Source organism: Leptosomus discolor, chromosome Z (genome assembly GCF_034619465.1).
Source record: "Leptosomus discolor isolate bLepDis1 chromosome Z, bLepDis1.hap2, whole genome shotgun sequence".
NCBI lineage: Eukaryota > Metazoa > Chordata > Aves > Leptosomiformes > Leptosomidae > Leptosomus > Leptosomus discolor.
In genome coordinates, this window is record NC_141419.1 from 77,029,001 (window position 1) to 77,055,059 (window position 26,059).

The 26,059-nt window shown below is 39.0% G+C and overlaps 1 protein-coding gene across 1 annotated transcript in view; it reads right to left on the bottom strand.

The window, feature by feature from the left end:
* Positions 1 to 5,443: 5,443 nt before the first annotated feature.
* The window catches only part of NNT (nicotinamide nucleotide transhydrogenase), a 44,753-nt gene continuing 24,137 nt past the window's right edge, over positions 5,444 to 26,059 (bottom strand). Inside the window, exons 16-21 of the mRNA XM_009946777.2 lie at positions 25,252 to 25,431; positions 20,896 to 21,055; positions 19,493 to 19,574; positions 8,598 to 8,716; positions 7,518 to 7,633; positions 5,444 to 6,189 (exon numbers count right to left, since the gene is read on the bottom strand). Of these exons, the coding sequence (XP_009945079.1) occupies positions 6,040 to 6,189; positions 7,518 to 7,633; positions 8,598 to 8,716; positions 19,493 to 19,574; positions 20,896 to 21,055; positions 25,252 to 25,431 (807 nt within the window). The 3' untranslated portion in view covers positions 5,444 to 6,039. The remainder of the gene's footprint in view (positions 6,190 to 7,517; positions 7,634 to 8,597; positions 8,717 to 19,492; positions 19,575 to 20,895; positions 21,056 to 25,251; positions 25,432 to 26,059) is intronic.

Below are 26,059 nucleotides of genomic sequence, written 5' to 3' on the forward strand. Positions count from 1 at the left end.
CTTTGCAGCATGATTACTTCTCTGACATAAAATTTCTCGCTCGTCTTGTCTGACTCACTTTGACCCTATTTTCAAAACACGTAACAGATGTATTTTCTGCCTCTTGTTCACGTAATACTCCAAAGACAGCTGTAGTCGGTAAATAAGGTTTAATAGTTATCTTCCATAGCCTTGTCTAACTGAAACTACTTCGCAAAATTACAACCTACACAGTTCAAAAAAGAGTAACAGGTGTGAATTTAAAAATTAGCAATGTTGAATTCAGAGAGCCATTTCTTTAACATGTAAGTAAAACCAGGTATTAATTTATGCTGTGCAGAAAATTGGACTCTGGAGTGCCAGGTTTCAGAACGATGTACAGGGCTACATGCAGTCTTGGGAGTACACGGGGAAAAATAAAGCTGATCAACTGTCATTAAGGGAAGAACACAAACTACCTATGCATATGTTCAGTTGAAGACTATGATCCCACTCATTCTCAGGGAAAATCTGTCTCCAAGAAAAAGTGAAATAGAGAAAGCAGAAGTTATGTTTCTTCTAACACTTTTTTCAGTTCACTCTCATTAGCTAATATTTCTTATTATCTTTGCAACTGGAGAAAAAGTTCTTTCCTTAGAAGTCATTATGATGATCGCCCTGGAATAAGGGCCATAATTAGTCCCTTAATTTCTCAAGTAATACCTCAAACTAATGTTTTAGGACTATTTTTACTACTTGAAAACATCACCTTTTGGGAATTTGGAGCTTCAAATATTACTAAAACCCATTTATGAAAATGTGTAAGTATGTAATTTCCTTTCAGGAAGAACCTCATATCACATTAGTCTAACACAGATAATGTAACATATCCTCTGGGGTTGGCTTGTTTGTATCTTTTTTTTAAAAACAAACAAACAAACAAACAAACGTACTTGTTGGAAAAATACACATTGCAAGTCTTATGAAATGAGTATTTGAACCGCACTGCTTAGGTACCTAAGAGAGTGCCCAGACCTCCCAGTATTCAGATTCCTTCCTGTAAAGTTTTCCTGCAGAATCTGAAATCCTACACAAAAGCCTACGTGTCCTAGTGAAGCAAAAAACTTTTTTTGGTTTGGGGTGTTTTTTTGGAATTAAATTTTAAGTGAAGTTATTACAAATAATTAAGCCTTAGAACACAATAAAATTTACACCCTCTCATTCTTCCTTATGCTCTGGAGATCTGGAAGCAATTATCTTGGCACAACAGAATCAAACCTGGCAAACAAGGCATTCTGTGATGAGGATATGAAATCCACTTCTTCATGTTTGACGGTGTTCACGTGTACTATCCTTAATCTCATCCTACAGACTAAATGTTCATTCACAGCACTAACACATCTTCTAGTTTCATTTCAAAAGAATCCAAGTTTATGTGCTCCGAGACCATTCTGCAACAGAACCCAAAACTTAGCAAGTGGAACAAACCTGTGATTCACTGCAAAAGCCAGCTTTTTATTCAAACTAAAATACAAAACCAGGTTCAGTCTCCAATTTCCCTATTTGAATGGACCAGAACTAAGTACTTGCTACAAGCAACCAACACAGCAGGACACAACTCATTAGATTATGATATGGTTTCGAAAATTCCAGACTAAAGCAAGGGTCTGAGAAACAGACTGACAGATTGATATATCATAACTGCAAACTCGCTATTTTGTAATCAGCGAAATTCCCCTACTTGCAAAAAGTTACAAAGACACTTTACTGACACAAAACAAAACTTCATATTTCTCAGGACAGAGAGTAAACAGTGTATTTGCCAGAAACGGGAGCTTTTACAAAGTTGGGATTTAATTTCTGATGTGAATACTAGGGAAACAGGCCAGGCAGCCTAACCTTGACCCTGGGAAGGTTACATATCCGACTCTCCTGGGAATTTCAAGAAAGACAAGGCAACTAGGAACAGGTAGTACAATTTTACCGTGGGCAAATCAAGCCTGACCAACCTGACTGCCTTCTGCAGTGAGACAGATGACCCTGTGGACACAGGAAGGGCAAAGGACGCTACATACCTTGATTTTTAGCTATGCCTTTGACAAGGTTTCCCACAGTAGCTGGGCACATCAGTGACAGAGTTTGCACAGGTGGAGTATCAACTAGGTGGAGTTATCGACTAGACTCAAATGGTTGTGACCACAGCACGAAGTCCTGCTAGTGGTGAAGCACCAGCAGCATGACGGGATCAATACTGAAGTCAACAGTCTTTAAGGTCCTTATTACTGACATGGATAACTGGAAGGAAAGTACTCAGGAGATCACAATTTTAGCAAATTGCAGGAACAAACTACACAGCCAGAGGGACCTCAGCAGCCTAAGAAACAGGTTGACAGGAATCTCATTAAGTTGCAAGGCAAATGCAAAGTCCATTACTCAGGATGGAATAACCCCATACAACAGTACAGAGTCGGGGCTGACTAGCTAGAAAACAGCTCTGCAGAAAACAAGATGGTCCCACCAGATCATCATGAAACAGCAGCACAACCTTGCAGCAAGGGCCAACAGCATACTGGGCTGCATCAGTAAACATATAGCCAGCAGGTAACAGAAGCAATGGTTGTCCTGCACTTTGCACTTGTGAGATTGCATCTGGATTAGCATGTCCAGTACAAGAAACCACTGACGTACTGAAGTAAGCCAAACTGGGAGCCATCACTCACAACACAGAGAGAAACACAAAGAACCGGGTTTGTCGGCTTTACAAGGATAAGCGCAAAATCTCCCCATTGTTACTTCCATGAGATGGTGGTGAAAAGACTCTTCTCAGAGGGGCACAGTAACAGGATTAGGCTAGGCAATGCACACAAGCTGCAACCTACTAAGATACACCCCAAAAAAATTGTTCACAATGGGACAAATCAGTGTAATGGGGGAACACAGAGGCTGTGGAATCTCCACCCAGATGTTCAAATGAAAGCCTGTAGCAATCTGGTCAAACTGGATTTGTTTTCAGCAGGGAACTGGACCAAATTATCTCTAGAGGATCTTTCCAAACTAAATTCCTCTGTAACTACAGTAGTGTAACAACTTGTATTAAAAACTAAGATCCAAGGCATATCATGGCCATGCACACACACTGTAAACTGGGAAAGTTCCACCAGCTAAACAGAGATTAGTGTCCTCCTCCCTCTCCTTCTGTTCTTGCTGCAGTGCTTTGCCATGATCTGATCAGAAGATTTTCATAGCCTGCTTGAGGCAGGCTAGAGTAAATACCTCAAATGCTATGTGCAGTTTTGGGCCCCTCACTACAAGAAGGACATTGAGGTGCTGGAACATGTCCAGAAAAGGGCAACAAAGCTGGTGAAGGGTCTGGAGAACAGGTCTTGTGAGGAGCGGCTGAGGGACCTGGGGTGGTTTAGCCTGGAGAGGAGGAGGCTGAGGGGAGACCTTATCGCTCTCTACAACTACCTGAAAGGAGGCTGTGGTGAGGTGGGGGTTGGTCTCTTCTCCCAAGTAACAAGTGATAGGACAAGGGGAAACGACCTCCAGTTGCACCAAGGGAGGTTCAGATTGGGCATTAGAAAAAATTTCTTTACTGAAAGAGTGGTCAAGCATTGGAACAGGCTGCCCAGTGAACTGGTGGTCACCATCCCTGGAGGTGTTCAAAGAATATGTAAATACAGCACTTCAGGACATGGTTTAGTGGGCATGGTGGTGTTAGGTCAATGATTGGACTTGATGATCTCAGAGGTCTATTCCAACCTAATGATTCTATGATTTACTAGAAAAGCTCATAGTGAAGTTGCTAAGGCCAGGTGACATCACTCACACCTAGAATGAATATTTTAAAGAACTATTAAAATTTTTTAAAGAAGAAAGTAAGTATGCATATTTCACTATGATTCTTCACATTCTTCAATCTCAACATGCTTTGGTGGCATTTTGATCTTCTAACCCCCAGAAAGAATCTCAGATTACTTACCTACTCAGGAAGCAAACAGGAGAGAAAAGAGACAGTAATCAGTAAAGAAAAATAATCGACTTTTTATTAGCACTTCAGCAATTACTTGGTGTTCCATGGTAACACACCATTTTAAAGATAACACTGGTACTTCTGATCCAATGTAACAGTATGAGTTTTTCTCCAAATACAATGGGGAGAAAAAAAAAGTGTTACCATCCTGGCTTGTGGGTTTTTGTTTTTTTTTTTTTTTTAAGAAAAGCTTAAATCTTTTATTAGCTACTTATAAGAAGAGGCATGTTGCATATCGCAGTAAGATACTTCAAGTTTGACAAGACAAAAATTAATGCTTTAGGACATTAAATCCCTTCAAATCCTTTTTTTGCTTAGTTGGGAAGGAGAGAGAGGATTATTTCCTTGTCTTTCCCCTTCTCCCATTTCTCCTCTATTTTTTGCAGGCCTAAAAGTTGAATATAATGAAATCAAGAGGCCATATATGCTACATTCAAATATAGCTGCCACAATGTTTTAAATTAAAATTTAATTACAAACCTTTTCCTGCAGTGTATGACATTAATGCTTACACCACAATTCTTATTTCAAATTATAGAAAAGATTTTCAAGAAGGGCAGCTTCATTCATACATTGCAACATTTCTTAATTCATTACCTGTTCAAAGTCTGTGTTTTAAGTGATGTTCACATAAAAACGGAGGTAGCTAAGTAGAAATACTATATTTTACAAGAGGTCTCTATACATGATGTAACAAAAAGTTTGTTCTACCAATCAAGATGGATTAATTTCAAGACTTACTTCGTAATAGTTTGTCTTCCCCAGATATGGATGCTTTCTAACACAAGTATAGCTATTTCTATTTAGCCTTTGTCACCACGGACAGTTGCTACATCATTATGGAAACATGATGAATTCATTTTATTAGGCAAATATTTGAGTTCCACTCAAGTACATTTACCATAACAAAACCAAACAGCAATCTATGTCATAACTTAGTTTAATTCTTTGCTGAAATTATTACAGTAATTTAACAGTGCTTTTAGTTAGATTAGGGAGAAGTCAAATAATCAAAACACCGCATTTTAAGTTTCGTATGTTCCTGTGCTGTCCAAACAATAGCTTATTTATTTAGAAAAATTCTAATAAACTCCAGCATCTTAAACATGTTCAAAAGTGCCTTTTCCAGCATCACAAAAATGTTAATTAAGAAAGCATAACTAAATTTTAAAGTAGCAAATACAGTTAAAAGTCTAAGTGAACATAAACTGAAACACTGTGGCCCAAATTCTGTGAACAGATCAGGTATGCAAGATGGCCTGTCTGTGCAGAACTGGACCATATGTTTCCTCAGACACGTAAAAAGGCAATGACTGGAAAAGATGGAGAATTTAGCAGCTGCTTAAAACAGTTAAGCAGTGCAAGTAAGTAGATTTCCTTGTTAGGCTTGAAGATCACTCAGCGGGTCCCTGAAATCCTGTGTTTCATTTTACATAATTAAATGGGTACTACAAAAAAAAAAAAATGGAACTGTATTTTAAAGAACTTCCCTAAAGTGTTTCACAGTATCCATAAAATCCCCAAAAGAAACAGAACATTATGTTCAGAATCTCAAACCGTGCAAGCATCTATTTGCATTCGCTTGCATCTGTTTGTAATTTTGCTTTAAGTTTTGATGAAATAAATAGTTGTTCTGCCCATACTGGCCAAACAACAGCTTTGATGATAAGACAGAATACAATTTTGGCACAGTATTTTTTAGTGAATTTCCATGACAGTACAGACAGTAAGAAGGAGGAAGCCAATAACTGCTCAAAGATGATCACGAGTTACTAGTTCCCGCTTCTAACAGCTCAATGTTAACCTTAAAAACCACAGTTTTGTTCTTTAATGCATTGTCTCATGGGAGATTTAGTTTGAAGGGCTAATGTGCCCACCCTGTCATAAAAGCCTACACTCCCTGACTGAGCTATATCTCCTAGGAGTCAATGCAGTATTCTCCAAATGCTGGCTGCATTATGACAGTATGAGATTCTTCTAACTCTCGTTTTCTGTGGCCTCTGTGACAAAATTGTAGTTGCAATCATGAGTGGAATATAAATGAGTATTTAGCTTTGATACGACTCTCTGACTTTAGCCTGCAGGGCATCACAAGTCTTCTTAGCATCTCCCAACAACATGGCAGTATTTGCCTTGTAGAATATTGGATTGTCCACTGCTGCGTAACCGACTCCCAAAGATCTCTTCATTACAATGACCTGCACATAAAGAGTTCATGTTTGAAACAGCAAAAACAAACCACCATCCCCCGCTCTAACACAGACAACATGAAACCAACCACCACAAATGAAGAAGAGGAAGAGAAATCCCTGGCCAAAACAGGGTGCTCACTGCTACAAAACCGTATTTCAAATTTTAATATAGCAGACGATTTGATATCCGTACAAGTTTCAGAAACATTTTATTGTTTAACACAATACCACATGTCAGACGAAGAGACTGTGTACACCACATATGCATATGCTTTTACTTTATTCCATGTAATAAAGTCAAAGCAAGGTGGGCACTAATGATTAGTAACATAGAAGGTTTCTGAGGCTTTTTTATTTTTGAACTATTTTAAGAACACAATTCCCTCAGAACACAATTCAGACGAGCATTCACATCAATACTTGGTGAAATGCTTTCTGAGACTCCTCCAGACTATTACTCTGTTTAACTTCACATATGGGATTTTTAAGCAAAAACAAAGCCAAAAAAAATCCCAAACCAAACAAATCCTAAATTTCAGCCAGTTTTAGCTATTAACCATTAGAATTGTTAATGACAGCACCTTCAGCGGAGAATCTGTGAAGCTTACCAACTTTAACACCATACATGTATGTTTCTCAAATTGCAACACAGCTACACACAAAACACTGACAAATGTATATGCCTATGACTGAGTACTTGAACGGCTAACTCACAGAAGAACTGAGCCTACGACTAGGTTCAGAACAAGCAATCAAAGATTTCACATCAAGGAAAATCAAGCACACGTGCTTTAGATCAGACAACACTGCTTTCAAAGAGCAAAGTGGTGAGGTAACTGAACAGTCAGTTCAATCTGAACAGACTAAGCCTTCTACTCAACCCAGCCACTCATTGATTGGTTTGTTCGGGTTGTTTTTTATTTAAGCGTATTATTCATTTTTGTGTTTCCACCTCAATATTAAAGTTGTCAATCAAATTTCCTAGAAACTTAAAAATGCAGCTATTTGTACAGAAATGCTTCAGGCCTGCAGATGTGAGCAGAATTTATTCTAATCACATTTTTAGTAGAGTTATTTTAATCATTTTTTAGTAGAAGCACTTTCATTGGCTTTTTCTACAGCAGTCATCATTAGCCTCACTAAAGCACTTGCTGGTGATTATAAAATCATGAACAGCGCATCACGCTTGCAAAGTACTGTTTTGTTGGACAACTTGCAGAAAAGCTTCTCATGGAAATCAGAGGAGTAGGAGAATCTTGCTAGCTTATCCTATAAATCATGTTTTTAAAAGCATGCTACCTAAGGTAGGTGCTAACGCAACTCTCAAATCTCACCTGCTTGGACTTCCAGACCTCAAGAACTGGCATTCCAGCTATGATAGAGTTTGGATCTTCCTGAGCTGCTGAATTAACTGTATCATTTGCTCCAATTACAAGGACCAAGTCAGTTTCTGCAGCAAGACAAAGAAAATAAAACTGATGAAAAAATATCTGAGATCTGAACACTTAGGTTGATACACATTTTGGTGTTAAATTTGATGTTTAGAGATAGAACCACCCCATATGGTAAGGACTCTACAAACATTTATGGTGACTTCATTCACAAGTATTTTACAAACATATCAGGCAAGTTATATGTGAAAGTCCAAGTGCGCTACCAACGAGCTCCAGCAAACTGCAAGCATCCACAACCCCATTCAAAGAGACTCGTTAGACCACTCTGCCATACAAAAATGAAATAATTTGCTATTTAAATATGGTTTCATACACACATTGTATCATGACTTTCAGATTCCTTTGTGCCTCACTTTTCCTCTGAATATTCTTTTGAAAAACCTTCTACCAGCAACTTTCTGATTTTTAAATAATGATGTGAGAAAGCAAAAAACTGTCTGTACAACGCTATACTGGTTCACAAGACATGACAGGGTCAAGTCATCCACAACACCCAACATAAAGAAGTAACAGTAATTTTCCTGTATGGAGCAGTAACAGCGATAAAAGAGACATAGCATTTGTCACTTCTTGCTCAGCTACAAGTAATTAAAAAAAAAACAACCCTGTTATCTTGGTTCTGGAGGAAACAAGTTTCACAGGCCTATTTTCTGTACTACTGCATTCAACATTTCCCTTTGCTTTACCTGTCTGTACTCTCTCCTTCTCAGTTTTCTGCTTTTGACTCAGGACATTTCTGTACTCCTCTGTGCTCACTCACCATCAGCTGGGAGAGCACTCGGATTGCAAGAGAAAGACCTCTGCTCCTCTGCAGTGGTATCCCAACAGGCACAAAGAGAAACTGAATGGCTTGACTGAGATTTTCTACTTTTAAAATCCTTGTGTGATGTAAAAACAGAACCAAATAAAAACTGATAGATCAAATCTAATCTACTGGAAACTTGTAGCTCATATGCTAACCTGGGAAGTCTTCATTGATCTCATCCATTTCCAGTACAATGTCATAGGGAACACCAGCCTCTGCTAGGAGCACATTCAGCTGACCAGGCATACGGCCAGCCACAGGGTGAATACCAAACCTAACAGAAAAGAAAGTCCAACACCATTAATAAGTACTGACCACTCTGTTTATACAGTAAAATTGCCACCTGTGACCTACAAGGCTGAGAAGTTCATAAGTATAAGCAGACATGTGAATTAATAAAATGAAACGGTTAAACCTTAACATCATAATTACTTTTCCAGTGTTCCAAGGAACTGCGTGGGTGGGAAAGGGAACAAGGCCCATAGATTTCACTTTTCACCTGGGCAGCAGCTGTTCCTCTCCTGCAAATTTAAAAGTATGACTGACACAATAGCTATGAAAAAGAATATGCTCATTTCCCAGTAAAACTAAGGAAGCTAGGAGTACATTTTCAATCTTTCCATCACAGTAAGACTCTTTCAGGAAGTTGTTGCACCTGCGAAGTGGCTTTGGAGGGCCTGCTGGACACTTCTCATGACAACACAGAAGGAACTCATTGCCAGAAATGCCTGCGAACACATCACTGCAAGATGGACCAACAGAGTAAATTTCCTCCCAGCAATGGCTTATACCAACAAGTGTTTCTTCAATTATTTTTGCAAGTAATAGTACTATTTTACCCTTTCATCTGTCTACAATCATCAGCCTGAGCCACATCACACAGAGCAAGCATTCGCATCCACCTTCCAAGCAGTACCATATTTAAAACCTTGTGATAGGTTGCCTTTGTTTTTTTGTGAATAAGCCTTTTTGCTGCAAAATGGCAACTCACATTAAACACATGGAACAGCTCATTCTGGCTGTTACCTATAAGCAGGTGGAGGAAAAGAAGATTATCAGGAGTAGTCAGCATGGATTCACTAAGGGGAAATCATGCTTGACCAATCCACTCAGCCCTCTATGATGGCACGATTGGCTGGGTGGATGAGGGGAGAGCAGTGGATGTTGTCTATCTCAACTTCAGCAAGGCTTTTGACACTGTGTCCCACCACATCCTCATAGTGAAGCTTAGGAATTGTGGGATGAGTGGACGGTGAAGTGGATTGAGAACTGGCTGAAGGACAGAGCTCAGAGAGCTGTGATCAGGGGTGCTGGGTCCAGCTGGAGGCCTGTAACTACTGGTGTTCCTCAGGGGTCAGTACTGGGTCTGGCCTTGTTCACCGTATTCATCAACGACCTGGATGAAGGGACAGAGTGCACCCTCAGCAAGTTTGCTGACGACACACAACTGGGAGGAGTGGCTGACACACCAGAGGGCTGTGCTGCCATTCAGAGAGACCTGGACAGGCTGGAGAGCTGGGTGGAGAGGAACCTAATGAGGTTCAACAAGGGCAAGTGTAGGGTCCTGCACCTGGGGAGGAAAAACCCCCATGCACTGGTATAGGTTTGGGGTTGACCTGCTGGACAGCAGGTGGAGAATGACCTGGGAGTGCTGGTGGACAGCAAGTTGGCCATGAGCCAGCAATTTGTCCTTGTAGCCAAGAAGGCCAATGGTACCCTGGGGTGCATTAAGAGTGTGGCCAGCAGGTCGAGGGAGGTTCTCCTCCCCCTCTACTCTGCCCTGGTGAGGCCACATCTGGGGTGCTGGGTCCAGTTTTGGGCCCCCCAGTTCAAGAGAGACAGAGAACTACTGAAGAGAGTCCAGCAGAGAGCTATGAAGATGGTGAGGGGACTGGAGCATCTCTGTTATGAGGAAAGGCTGAGAGACCTGGGGCTCTTTAGCTTGGAGAAGACTGAGAGGGGACCTTATCAACACTTAGAAATATTGAAAAGGCAGGTGTCAAGAGGGTGGGGCCAGGCTCTTTTCAGTGCTGTACAGTGACAGCACAAGGGGTAACGGGCACCAGTTGGAACACAGGAAGTTCCACCTGAACATAAGGAAAAACTTCTTTAAAGGTGGCAGAGCACTGGAACAGGCTGCCCAGGGAGGTTGTGGAGTCTCCTTCCCTGGAGATGTTCAAAACCCACCTGGACGCGTTCCTGTGCAACCTGCTGCAGATGAACCTGCTTTAGCAGGGGGGATTGGACTAGATGATCTCCAGGGGTCCCTTCCAACCCTTACCATTCTGTGAGTAATATGCTTTGCAGGTCCCTTACATCATTGAGAAGTGGAAGCACCAGACAGCAAATGAACTAGCCACAGTATAACACTCTTCATGAAAAGGCCAAAAGACTGTGCAGCCTTCCTGAACCAAAATCACTCCTAGATCTACAAATGCCCTTGGTAAATGACCTCTTTGACTCTGGTATCTCTAGAGCATGCAAGGTTATCACAATTTAACACTCCAATTCAACAGAAAAATTAGCAGGGACTCTACTTCAAGCACAAGACAATGTTTTGCTGAATTAGGTTAACATGCCACTTTCTTCTCATGAATGATCTCAGGAGGAAAAAAAAAAAAAAAGAGGAGGAGTGAGAAGGTGAAAGGTGAAGAAGCTATACCAGTTTAAGCATAACTATTTAAGAAATGTTTTCAGAACAGCTCAAAAACAACTTAAGAGAAAATACACTGGTTATGAGTTACTAAAAATTCAGAAAGACACACAGGGTAGCAGCAGGGGGTGTTAAGGCATGCATACAGTTCCTAGGAGTAAAAACCTGACAAAATTCAGAATGGAGATGTTAAACTGGTTTAGCTGCAACTCCCAAAGACATATTTTGGTTAGAAGCAAATCTATTTCTTGTGTGCAGATTGTACTCTTCTGTTCATCTACTGGCCCTGAAAAAACTAGGCATATCAGTGTCTATTGTCCTGTGTATTTTCTGTCTTTCCAGCTCTGGAGCTATCACCAAATGTAATGCTGACTCAAGATGAATGTTACATATGGCTGAAGTCAAATGTTCAATAAGGAAGCCTAAAAGTACTTTGGAAGGGACAGAAAATACCCAAGAGAAAACAGTAAATTCTTGGATTTCAAAATATAATTTTCTAAGCAGAAATCCAAGACAGTCAGGAATGCAATAAAAGGACTTCAGACTTCTTTGGAAAGGAGGGAAAGACTGATAAATCAACTTGCCACGACAGATGGATTGTCACTTATTTCTATTTTCAACTCTACTGCGATGGAAGTGGATAACACATCGCTGATGGTCCACAAGTCAGTCTAATCAACACAGATTACTTTTAAATTTAACATTGTACAAATACATCCTTAAAAGGGCAACTGAGCACTCCATCAGCTAGACAACATTAAGACAATGTGAAGATGAGACAATTGAAACTCCAGCAACAAAATTAAGGACATATGATTAATCCACATAATACTAGATATACTACAATTTTAAGCTCTAGGTCAAACAACAGGTTAAAAGCTAGCTTTACAAGGAATGCTTTTAAAGAAATGAAAGAGAATAGATCGTATTCAGCTAGTAAACATTTGGGATCTTGTTATAAAGGATAATACCTAGAATCAGAAAAAGGAGAGCAGAAACACAGGACAAAACATTTACATCTTACGTTTCACACTACTCAGTAATATAAGCCATGTGTAGTACTGCAGCTAGTCCTTAAGTGTACCAAATTCAATCACTTACAGTACAGTAGGAGAACTCTTATTCTGAAGTACACTTGAGAAATCCCATCACTCTTCTGGCAGTGAAAATAAATTTTCCAACAAAATTCTCTTTTGTTTCTAATAAAATTACTTGAGTGTCTTTGTGACTAAAGCTGCTCTGGCAATACACAAAACAGAATACTTGTGAGGTTTCTATTAAATACTATATGCACATACAATTTTATTTCAACAGCTGGAAAGCCAAAATTTAAGTTGCCAAGAAAATGAATGTCACCTTTGACTTCACCATTCATGGCAAGAGGCAAAGAAAGACAAAGAGGGGCAAATTATCTGCGTTCAGGAAGAACTATGGCATCAACCATCAGTAGTTAAGAGACTTCTTAGACTCTGCTTGAAACCACACACTCTGTATTCACAGTTTGAGAAAGCTGCTCATACAAAAGGTTTTTTGGACAAATATTGAAGTGACTTCCAGAGGCCTGCTCCTAAGAGCCTGTTAACCAAATATGACAGTAGCCTGCCAGTACCTCTTGAAACTGGATGTGCAAGTATGTCAAAAAGAATCACTAAAAATACGTGGCTCTCCAATGCTTTCATTATTTCACAAGATAAGATCTACATGTATCTGGAGTGAAATTAGCCTGTCCCACAGAAAGCAGAATTCAGGTAAGCATGGAAAAGAGATAGCTAAAATCCTTGATGGCTCACAACACATCTAATAAAAGCTGTATATCTTGCTCCTGACTCACAATAGCAGCAGTTCTTCACAGCTATAGGCATTACAGCAGAAACATTTTGTGACATACGCCCTTCTAGATGTTCAAAATATGAACCTCATTAGTACTAAAATCATTCGTATGTTGAATTTTTAAAGAGAGATACGTGTTTTATAACAAAAATGTTGTAAAGTGGAAAAACTGCAAAGTTTTTTTGATATGCTTTTAATACCAGTTACACAAGAACTCCCTTAAGTTGGCTGGTTTGTTTTTAAATCAAGCAGAAATCTGACACTCTTTTCCACTTTCTCTTTACATGACATTAAGTTTTTAGTCTACATATACTTTACCCATAACAAAGATTCGCAATCATGCTGTGTTTGACTTGAAACATTACTCTGATGGTTCACTGAAACAGAATTCACCAGGATTTTTTTTCTCCTGACCATGTAACATGGGGCTTGCTTAACACCTCCAACTGCCAGATACACTGAAGTGAGTACACACCTCCTTGCTTCTAAGACTTCACACCTAAACAGCATGAGTACCAGGCAAAGATAATCAGCCTTTTTAACCAGGCTATTTAAGATACTTTTTAGCTTTAGAAAGACAACACAGCACACTGAAAGATGAGTTCATATTTCTAACTTTTTCTTGTAATACAAAGAGTGCAACATTTTCTTTTCAATTTAGACTAAAATTTGAAAACTCCTGACATACATATATCTATGACAGCACTTTCAGTACAGAAAGCACTTAAACTGGGGAGCGGAGGTACTTAAAGTAGTCAGAAGTTAATTATAGTAGTAATGAAAAAGAAATTATTGCATAAAAAATAACTGAAAAAATCTCAAAATGGAAATTACTTTTTATACAGTTCATAAAGTCAGCATCTATCTTTACTGTAACTGGTTAGATAACATTCTTGTAACCGATACTGAAAACCTAGCACCTACCTAACCCAATGCAGAAATGTTTCAAGATCACTTCATCTATGTAAAGACAGAATTCCTGTCATTGTGCCAAAGCTGGACAGAGTGATGTAAGTAAGTAACATCTGGCTGGCGCCTTATTTAGCTTACTCAACACTGTAGACGCTGTATATACAGAGAATAATTTGCCCAAGGGTTTTGCCTCACCTCCTCTTCCCCCCATCCCATTCACTTTATTTGTGTTTTGACACCTCTGTTTCCAGTACAAACAATAATCTGTTATTCAAGGTAACGGAGGGGGGGGTGGGGGGGTGGTCGGGAACCCATGAAAAAATAGATGAACTGAGAAGTGCATCGCTCGGATATTCCACAACTTGAATCCTGTCATATAACAGCAGCTCCAGTTTAGCATGACTTGTAAGTATCACAGTATAATGCTCTCATCACACCTTATAGATGACTATGTAGATTACTGGCATCAAAGGACATAAAACAGCTTAGCTAGCTTAGGCCTGATGTCATGCCTGAGACAACAACATATTCCCCAACACAGTACTTCAGCATGGACTAAGCTCAGTGGCTCTGCTGGGGTCAGGTCAGCTAAATTTAAACTGAATTAAATTAGGTAAATTAAGCATCCTTCAGTGAGGGTTGGTGCTGGCTCCCTACTTCCAAGCGCTACAGTTTATCACAGCAGGGACGAGATTCAAACACATGGCATGGACCTCAGCTCAATGCAACAACCCTCCCAAGAACCCAACTGCAGGGAAGAAAGACAGGCCTGCCATCACAAACTAACCTAGTGAGGTCACTCAGAGCTGACCTGACCATTATGGAACCAATGGCATACCTACAACATACACCCAGGAGCACACAGCCAGAGCTGCATCCTTGCAGAAGTGGATCAGGTATAGCAAGGTTTGCTAGGTCTCTCTAGCTAAACCAATAGGGCACTTGAGCCAATGGATCTGTTGGACTCCATTTGTCCCTTCATCTGCAGCATTAATAATCCAGAACCCACCCAGCTGATTTGACTATAAGAAACTGAGAACTGATACACATGTACACACTTAGTGTCTTCCTAGTAAGCATACTTCAGCTTCCTAGAAACTTCCATCAACACACACTGTTCTTATGCTACCATTCAGCAGCAACAGTAATTTCCATCTTAGACACACCTGAGCTACATAGTATGTCAAGATTGGTTGGGACAGCATCTTAACAGCTAATCCTTTGAAATTCTTCTAGCTTTTCTTGTAGAGCAAGAAAGAACAATGGCTGTAAATTGATATGATTAAACACTTGAAGTTAATCAGTTTTATTTATTAATTTTTAGGTAAGTGTGTAAGTGGTACCCATCCACTTACTCCCAAGCAATTAAACAATGGAGAAAAAAAAAACAGAACTCTGAACACATCTGATTAGAACTCAGCCATAGAGGTAATAATAAAAATTTAAAAATGCAGGTCCAACACTAAATCCATGCTATCACATTTTCAAAAATGTAAGAAACCCGTGCTTCCATGTGCTCAAAAGTAACTAGATTCTACAGCATCAGAAGACAGAAATCCAAATACTTCAAGATATCCACCTACAAAAAAAATTAGGTTAAAAAAAGACCCAAACCAAACACATGAGCAACTAATCTGAAAGGCTCTTAAAGAGGTAATCTGAATTCCTCTCACCTGTAAGCTATCAGAAAACCACCATATTTAATTATGAGTTAGATTTAGAAAGTCTATACAAAGCACAATTTTAAGAGTCCTTTCGCCCTGCAATAGATTTTCCTTACTATGCAGGAAAACATGGCACATTGATAGAAAAAGTCTCAGAAAGTCATTCTGTGGCAAAAGCTAAGATTGTTAACTTGATGTGGACATGGATAGTGTCAATTACCCATGCACATATAAGAATGCATGCAGTTTTAAAGCATACTACACTACTATAGAATAATTCTATATCTACATATAGAATTACTACAGAATATCATTTAATTACATAGAGGCAATCAGAATTTCACAACTAGGGGCCTAGAAACAACACAGCATGTAGCTGAAGAACTTTGGCAAGGCAAGAACTTTCGACAATTTACTCAGTTGTAACTTTGCAGAGACACCAGTGGTAGAGTAGACACTTTCTCTCCAAGGTCAATGGATTTTGGGGACTACAGGATCTAGCCTATGAAAAGTTTTGCTGTTTTACCCATCCATAACAAGCGAAAGCTATAACGGAGGCTCAGCAATATCCAGCTTTCTGTGCTATCTACTAATGCATTAAAGATGTGACTTGCTGCAAGACCATCTCAAGTAAGCAATGATGTTAGCTATGCAACTTAAGAAAACAGTCTGAAGTTTCCAAACTCTCTGGTATTTCTACATTTAAATCCTAGTCAATGGTTATGCATAATGTTATATAATTTGTGCTCTTCACTGAGAATGTTATGGCTATAGGCAAAGTAAATGAAAACAACAGCTCCTCTAGATCAGTCATCAGCCATGAAGCAAAAAAAGACCGTGTGACAGATGCAATTTTTCTTGGCATGGTATGGGCATTACAAATTGATGACAATCGTATGTCCATGCTGGCACCCCTCCACAGCGGATGTGTGAGACTGTCACTGCATCTGGATGGCGAGTGTACTAGGGTCCCGAGGCACTCTAGGCCTACTGAAACCAGAGGGACAGCAGCTGCACTCAATGAACACCGTGGGAGCTCCACAAAGTGATGAAAGGCCTGAATTACCACAAACTGTAAATACAGATTTATTTCATTAAAATACTAGGTAACCACTGCAGTGATCCCTTCCTGAAATCGACTCATTTCATGTATAAGCCAGTTATTTCAAGGTTTCATTCATGCCTCTCCCCTGCAAAGCCAACATAAAAGGCAAAACCAGTAATTTTTTATTTCACCAAGGTTGATAAAAAAAATAAAGCTCACCCCCACAGAAGCACTGAAAGGCAAGCCAAAAGCACATGACACTGTCATTCCATTAGCCAAGAAAGGTTCTTTTGTTGCACAACTAACAGGTCTTCAAAATTTTTAACGCAATTTAGACACACATAGAGCCTTTGCTAAACATGGAGAAATAAGGTAGGAAGAGAACTGCTCCACAAAGCTGATACACCAGCACACACCCTCATTTCTCATGTATGAATGAACAAATACAACTATGAAGCAATTTTTTTGCAAAATTGCATCATTCTGGGTAAACATTAGCAAGTTACTGCTGCTAAACCCTGCTGTTATCCATCACAATACATGCTGTAAAACACTGCAAAAACTTCTCTGTGACTTTTCAATAAGCTTGGAAAAGTAGTGGAAGAAGAAAAACAAAATGAAAAAAATCACTAACTGCTAGCGTACTGATCCCAAAGGAAAGTCACCATCTCATTGAAATAAACACATGTAAATTAAAGAATGAGTGTGGCTAACATGAATTTGTCCAGATATCTTGTTTCAAATGAAAACTGAGCCTTGACTAATTTAAAAATACTAAGTGACCATAATTAGAAAACAGTTTCACAATCAGCAAGGAAGGCATGATATTAGCTTTCCAGTACTCAATACCTATAAGGTCTATAAAAAAAAAAAGAAATAAAGGCCTTGAGGCCAATACAGGCGCCTAAGAATTATCTCTGCTTAATAAATAAAACAGAATCAATCCATGGGACCGGCTACATGCACTCCAATAATCCTTTCATGCAATACTCAAAGAACTCTAATACCAGTCTTGCTTTCAATAGCAGAAACTTACGGGAACCCAGTAAGAGTACGTCTAAGTTGCTTAACTGATTGGAGTATCTGTCACAAGAGGAGAAGCTAAGAGCTGGGATTCTTCAGCCTTCAGAAGAGAAGGCTCAAGGGCATCTTATCACTGTGTATAAATATTGATGGAGGGAGTAAAGAAGAGGGAGACAGATTCTTCTCAGTGGTATCCAGTGAATGGACAAGAGGCAGTGGCCACAGATTGAAATACAGGAAAAACCTGTTTTACTCTAACGATGACTGAACATTGGAAGAAATTGCCCAGAAAGGCTGGAGACTAGATATTCAAAAGCCAACTGGACAAGATCCTAAGCAACCTGCTCCAGTTGACACTGGTTTGAGCATGAGGGCTGGCTGAACTAGACAGTCTCCACAGATCTCTAAACTTCAACTATTCTGCAATTCTGTGAATCTTCAGGTTACATTAAAATAGTGACAAAAGGTTTACATGCTCAGACCTCCCCGTGTTCACTGGCTACTTTCTTAACAAATCAAGACTGTAGAAACCTTCAAAGCATGGCATAAGAAAATACTACAGTCCTAATGCTTGGAAAGGATATCAGGCAGTGATATGTGGAAGCTGAAGTCCTGCTGATAACACAGACTACATGGATTGACTTATGAGGATTTTGAAGAACATAACAGACAGACCTACTTTTAACAGAGGCACTATGAGCAGCACATAATCCAAAAACAGGAGCTCTTGGGCATCTGCAAGACACCTCTCAACAATACACACTAAATGTCTTTAGCTATTCCAGAGTGCAGAAGGGATTAATAGAAGAGTAAAAATGCAAGGTAGACTGCAGATTTTTAACCTCTGAAGGACAGCTAACATTACAGTGTAGTTAATTCTTTTCAGCATTGTTTCAAACATGCCAATCAGAATTGGATGTTACTGTCTGTATTACTTTTTTTTAATCTACACAAACGTTGCTGTATACTAGTAAACACTAATTCTATTAATGCAAGTCAGTTAACACAGGAATGAAGTCCCATGTTCTTGGTGCAGAGACTGCTACCTGATCTACTCTTCCACTTCATATCAGACTGACCCCAGCAAACACTCTCGTTTCTTGCCTATGATCCTCAACTATTCCCATTGCATGCCTTTAACTATTCCCCAAGCAGAGGGGTCCACTTACTTAGGAAATTAGGACTTAAAAATATTAAAGCTATTTTAGCCTAGTAAACAATCACCCTTAACTGAGGTTTCTCTAGGAGGCAATTCAAAGCATTTAAGTTAGGCCTGTGCTGTCTCCCTGTTGACTACAAGCATAAAGAAAAACTATTCTTCCTGCACTAATGTCAGCTGCTGTGATTACTTCTCACAGTAACGTATTTCCACAAAGTGGTTGCTTTCACAGAGCTCTCCAACTTCCCCACCTTTAGAAAAGGCTAACTCTTCTCCTGAACACAATGCAAAAAGCTACATCAAACTTTTATTTTACAAAAAACTTCCCTGCTTGTTTTGTAGCAAAATACTACTATATCCAAAGGAGCTAACTTACCTTCCAAAAAAAGTAATATCTTGTTGCCACAATAAAGTATTAAATTTTAAAGCCATTATTTTTAATTTCACTTTAGCATGACACCAAACCAAACCAACAACAAAAAATTATTCTCAAACTGGGGCTGGGGGTACTTCCAAAACCCAAATTTAAGAAGGGAGTAAGGGATCTCTTACACTAAAGCATGATTTCTAGATATTCAGCTACAGGTTAATAAGCTTAGAGCATTCCTCCAGCTAGTATTTCTGAGAAAAAGATCAGCCTAACAACAACTGCTCGAAGAAAAATTAATCCAAAACAAAAACTTTGCGGGGATTTTAATGGAACAAAAAAAACGAACCAAACAAACCACAAACCTGTAGTACTTTTCATCAAGCAAAGTACTTACCTGACATTTTTCCCTTGTTCTCTCAACATCTTCACCAGATCAGCTATAGGGTATTGAGCTTTTGCTGCACACAAACCATAACCTGAAATAATTTCCAAATTTTAAGCTACTTTTCTGTTTCGGTGCAGACAGAATAGTTACAGACAATACATATACACAGCAGCTCTCATAATTAAAAAATAAACAAAAGATATTCATATATTCCTACCCTGACCACTTTAATTCACCTCTTCTTTTTGGTCTCTGGACCACCCACATTATAGTGGTTTGACCTGTCAAACTACACAAGTAACTTATTTCAGCTTCTCAAAAATAGGTGTTCCTTTCTCTATCAGAAAAGAATGTTTCAGACGGGTACACTGAAAAATTGATCAAGAGGCTACTATCAGGTTACTTCACCGCTGATATCCTCAACAAAATTTTGGATTTGCATAATGCAAATCTAGTAGCTGAATATGGCTTTTAGCAGCAAATAATCTTTTCAGTCCTTCTGTCTGAATTAGTTCATCAGAGCAACAATGCCCAGGAAGAAAACCGAGAGTATAAATTATTAATGGTGTCCTCATCCTCGCCTCCACAGGAGCAAGAGGCAAACTCCTTGAAGATGTTTGCAAGCTTCGTTGGAAACAAAGGTAACTTCCCAAATTAGAATCCTACCTCACTGATGTTTTAATTTAAGTTGAAACAAAATAAAAGATGACTTTGTTTTTTAGCATTCTTCTCATTCCAATGCTAAAGTAAACTTAACACAATAGTTGTGCTGTTCTGTTGAAGGAAAACAAGTCTTCAGCTATTCCCTACCTGACCCCTCCTAAGACAGAATGTTCTATTGAACCATATGAGCCTATAGCCAACATAATAACTTCAGACAATTCAGGGTTTTGGTTTCCAGGGTTTTTTCTATTTTAATTCCAGTATTTATTGTACACTAAGTTTTAGATGTTTTTCTGCCCTTTTTTTAATAAAAATAATGCAGAATTGGGCAAATAGATGAGAAACATAAACAAAATCCTTTCTTTCAGTAACTTACAGACAGGTATTTTGTCATTGGTATCACCAGTACTGTAGTACTGCTTGGAAACTCACGCGACAGCTGTACAGAAAATTAACTGCAAACATAATTTACAGAAGACAGTCTTTGTCTTGAAGACTTTAAAATCTAAATAAACAGGACAAAGTTCAAAGAGATACACACAAGGAAAAATTAAGTGGCATACACACATTTACACAGAAGAATGATGACTGACCTGGGATCAAAAACACAGCCCCAGTCAACATTTGACATGCTACTCCTAAGTTGCAACTGCAAGACAGGCTACACTTTTGGTTTTGGTTTTTGCTTGTTTGTTTTTCTACTAATAGATCCTCTGATCATCTTGCTGTATGAGTCAATAGCATCTTACCTGGAGTAATAATAATAGTATTGGCTTCCTTTATCATTTCAATTGCATTGTCCACGTTGATTTCTGTGTGGGTTCCAGTAATTTCCATGGGCTTCCCACCAGCTGTTGATGTGGTGCCATAGCCCCCTAGAATCACATTTGCAAGGGAACGGTTCATAGCCTGAAAAACAAGAGGTTTTTGATCAGCTAAAGACGAAATCCAAAAATAAAGGAGAGATGTCCACAAAGAAAACTGGTGAAAATATTAAAGCCTTCTTGGACATAGTCTTTGTCTGCTGGTTTTGTCTGCTTACAACGCAAAACTTCTTAAAACAGGCTCCTTAAGAGAGACCCAAATTACACCGCAACAGCCAGACATCAGCTTCCAACGCGTTACATTACACATGTAATGAGAGCAGCAGCATTTCCCCAAGACAAAGAACAAAACAACACAAATAGCAAATCTTGGTCTCTTTTTGTTCTTGAAAGCGAGGGATGTAAAAGAATGTATTTGATGACACTTTTTTTTTTTTACATACATATATACACACACAATTTTTGCAAGGTACTTTAAGTTCTTGAGCAATTCAACATGCAAGCACAGAACTGCTACATGAAACCATGGAGCTCTTACAGGTAGTACAGAAGCAAAGCTCCTACATCAAGACAGGAAAAAACACAACAAAGCTAAGTAGCCACAAAAAACTAATCAAATGCTAACTCAAAACAAATTGTAATGAACTGAAGGGGGCCATTAACTTACTGGCTGAGCATCAAAGGGGAACAAGAGATCTTAAACTAGGAGCTTTAACAGGAGAACACATCCTGAAAATTTGGCTCTGTTAGATACATAGCCGGGAAAAGCCAATGGCTAAACGCTTTCACTGGCACGTCTCCTTGTGAGTGTGGTCCCAAAGTAGTATCTGCCAATATCTGGAAGTAGGCAAAACTTGTAATTGCAATAAGCAAAACTTTAGAAGGAAAGGAACAGGATAAATCGCTTCTTTAGTAAAACATGTGTGTCATGCATCTGCTGTGCTAGCTCAGAAATCACAGCAAAATTTAAGAATGGATCTGGAGAGGCACATATACAAGCGAAAGGAAACATCCCCACAAAAGTATGCTTCCAAGTGTCCGTTTTCCACTGGCATTTCAAATCGTGAAACTCCACAATACTTTTTGCTACAGCCCGAGAAGATAAACCATTCTGCAAAATTAATCACCTAGCAAACAAGCACAACAAAGATGTTAAAAGAACTTGTGTTTATCCTGACAAATCATCACTGTTTCAGATACTGTAAGGAAGGCACATGAATGCAGTGAAATCAGCACCTTTCCACTGTCTGCAGGAGGCAGAAGTTCATATCCTCTAAACACACTGCCTTTGACATGTATCACAATATTAAACCATGAAGCAGAAAAACAGACTACTTGGTGTATTACAGTAGTTAAGTATCAGGTAAGACAGCCTAGACAGAAGGATACCCTCTGTAGATGTTGCACACACTAAGCTTACAAGAAGCAAAGCACTTTCTACACATATCTAAAACAAAAGTCCAGAGTAAGACCAGACCAAAGTAAAAAAAAAGTTCAACTATTATGAGAAATCTGAGAATCCACACAAAGTAAGCATGAGATTGAAGTCCCTGTGGTGGGTCCCCTTGCCTAGCTCCACACTAAAGAGCTGAGGAAAGAGGAGGGAAGTCTGGCAAAAACAAAAGAAAGAAAAAAAAAAAGGGGGGGGTGGTAGTACAGAAGGCTTCAGAAATGAGCAAAGACCTCATCAAGCAACAACTCAACCGCCGCAGCCAAGACCTACTCAGGACAGGGACACTGTAGAAACTCTTTTATAACCTCTTTCACCTTCTTTACCACTATAGACCACAAACATGCACGAATAAAGTACAGGCTGCACCATTCACAGATAACCCAACCACTAGCGAAAAGCCCTCTACGCTGGGCATACCACAGGTGATACTGGCCAGAAAGGCTTACAGCCCAGGGAAAACCAAGCCGTTGATCCCTGAGAACTCCAAGAGTTTCCACTGTGCCACAGAAACTGCAGAGCTAGTACAGGTGATGGGTCAGCACACAATTTATAAGACTAACACAATTTGTCCCTTCTCTTGCTCTGTTTCAACACTCTAAATAATGGTTCCTCTTCGATTTGAAGCATGTTCCCCATCCGCAAGTATACTGATTCTAATACTACAGTTGCAATCATCAAATATTCACTTTGCAAATAGAAAAAAAAAAGGGGGAGGGGACATTGCGTACACAATCGAGTGTTCTGAAGACAACACATGGGGTTGGCGTTTTAAAAGAATTCACAATTCACAGATGAGAGTAGTACAGGCCTTTGCCTTTTTGTTTTTAAGTTAAATTCTTTGTCCTTAATTCACCCTACTAATAGGCACAAAAGAGGGATGGGTGGAAAATCAAGCAGATTCAAGTACAAAAACTAAGTAGTTATCTGAACATATGTTGGCCAATTTTATCAACTCAAGCTTTAAAATTAAGCCACAATTTTATCACAAAAAGCAATTGGAAGTGTTGTAAAAAGAAGGTTTCAACTATTAAGATGCTTCCACAAACACCTCATCTGTACTAGATAAGCACCAACAAATGTACTGCTTTGGATGGAAGTCATAGTGGCAGGGGTGGGGTGGGGCAGTGGGGGAAGGAGGGAAAAAATGTTGCTTCATTAGCATAGGTTGCAGCTGCCTAAAGCCGAGTCTGTTGAAACTCTTGAGCATTTTTTCTCCTGATGCAGCTTCAAGATGGTGATACTGAATCCCCTGACTATAATAATGCTTTTAAAAGTAATGATTTCCATTAAAGGAAGTAAAGCAGAAAAGAAAGAAAAATGCTCAGCTAGAAACAAGTTATTCTGCTTATTGTGCAAAAATTATACAAAATAACTTTAATTTTACTGGCTGATCAACTTTAATTGTCTAAGCTTATGTAAACCAGCACAAGACTTCTGGAATACCACCTCAAAAACTAAACTTCCTGAAATTTGAGAAATACAGAGAGAAAAGCCACTCTGTCACTGCATAACTACTTTACTAGTTACTTCCCCAGGCTTCCTATCTACCTAGATTCCTTCAACCAACAGATGCAAGTATCTCAAAACTCTCTTGTGAGTGCTCAGAAGAGTTAGCAATAAAATAAATTTTAAAAGGAAGGGAACAGTAAACAAAAAATGAAGGTATAGAGTAACTATGCCTACTGGTAAATATGTACCAAAAAGATCACATTTTCACCAAGACTTACAAGAATTTGATCTTTAAAGAACATACTTTTCATACCTGTGTTGCCCAGAAGCATCATCTTTCTACTGATATGGACTAAGTTGCTGACTGTATACAAATATATATGTACACATGTTTATATACAAAAATATGTCCCCTGAGCCACATTATCTGATTTCCTTTTCATAAGGAGATACAAAACATTCAAAAAAGAACAAGACTCTTTACAATTCATACCTGAGATTGTTCATTTGAATTTACCATCAAAAAGCTACACAAAAATGCTTTTTTTAAGCTTCTGAAATTGTTCCTCAAGAGAGATGAAAATGAATGATAATGAATATTACTAACATGGTAACAACACTATTTATCAGCAGAGACAAAGTAAAAGGCAGGGCTGACCATGGGAAAATACCAGAACAGAACAGTGACACTGATCATACAACACAAGAAAAGTGAAACAGAACTACACAACAGAGAATCCAGAGGTTAGCAGCCGTTGCACTGTGAACATTTTTCTTTTAAGTCATTACCTCTCCATCTTTGAAAACAAAAAGGAGACAGACATGGGAAAACATAAGAATTTTGTACAAACGTTTCCACAGAAAAGGAGACCATTACTAACAATGCAATACTAGCTTCAAATTTGCTCTGGCAGACATTAGTATCAGCAATACATTAATGCAAACCTGCTGCCACCCCGTGGTACTTCAAAGTACTGCTCTGAAGAAAGCACACTTTCCTACACTCCAAAACACAAACTAAATTACTCTCTAATCGAACCATTTTTTTTAAAGACACTTAATACTTAAAGTATCTCCTGCTGATTAGGTTCATCTTAAATTTAACAACACCGCAGAGTAATATGACTAAAAAACCTGCTAAGCATATGTCATCATACCTATTTGAGCCCAGATTCAACACCCAAGTCAATGCAAAGGCTTTCCTCAGTTCTGAATCCAAATCAAAGAGAGATGACTGACATCTAGTCCCAACAGTTTCAATCAAGAATTTTCTAGTCTGTGAGCAGTTTAGTCTTCCAATTGCTAATCTTCCTAACAAACATGCTGAATAAGGTTTTTCTTTACTTGGAAAACAAGCACAATTGCTGTCGATTTCTTACCACACACATGATGTAAGAGAGGATGGCCCCAGAGGAGCCAATGAGTGCACCAACAATGGTCAGCAAGTTGTTGTTCAGTAGGAAGCCCTCAGCACACAAAGCCCATCCAGAATAACTGTTCAGGACAGTGATAACTACAGGCATATCAGCACCTCCGATAGCTGCTGTTAAAGTGACACCCTGGAAAAGGAAAGAAAATACTTCAATATAACGTGTGACTAAGGAGAACACGCAAAGAAGACAGTCTGCCTGCAGCACTGAAAAATAAAAGATCAATTACTTAATAACCTCTTTGAGTATTTTCAATGTAGGACACATCAAGCTGTGGCCTAAGGACTGGACTTACTGGTTCTGCCTTTTAAAAGGGGACAGGAAGGCACTCCACTGTCCTCATCCTGTGCTTAGTCACAAATTTTTACTTGCAAAAATATCCTGCCAGCACCACGGTACTGCTTGTACCATTAAGAGATTTGTGCTAAGCAGTCTTTGCAAGACTGTTTACAGAATGGTAATATTCAGGGTAAATTTTGCAACAGCTGGTGTGACTGAATGAGGTAATTACACCCAGGGATAACCTTACTAAGTTATCATGATAACCTGCAGATCCAGTGCTCTTCTAAGTATTTTAAGGGTAAACTTTCCAAAAAGTCTTTTAAAATACCAGCTTGTCATATAAAAGGCTCCATTAAGTCACAGATGCAAAAAGTAATTATATACATACATGCTGGTTCTCCAGAACAGTTCTGGTTTACAGCTAGGATTTAGGAAAGCCAGTTCCTACTTGCTACTGCAAGTTAGCATACAGGCA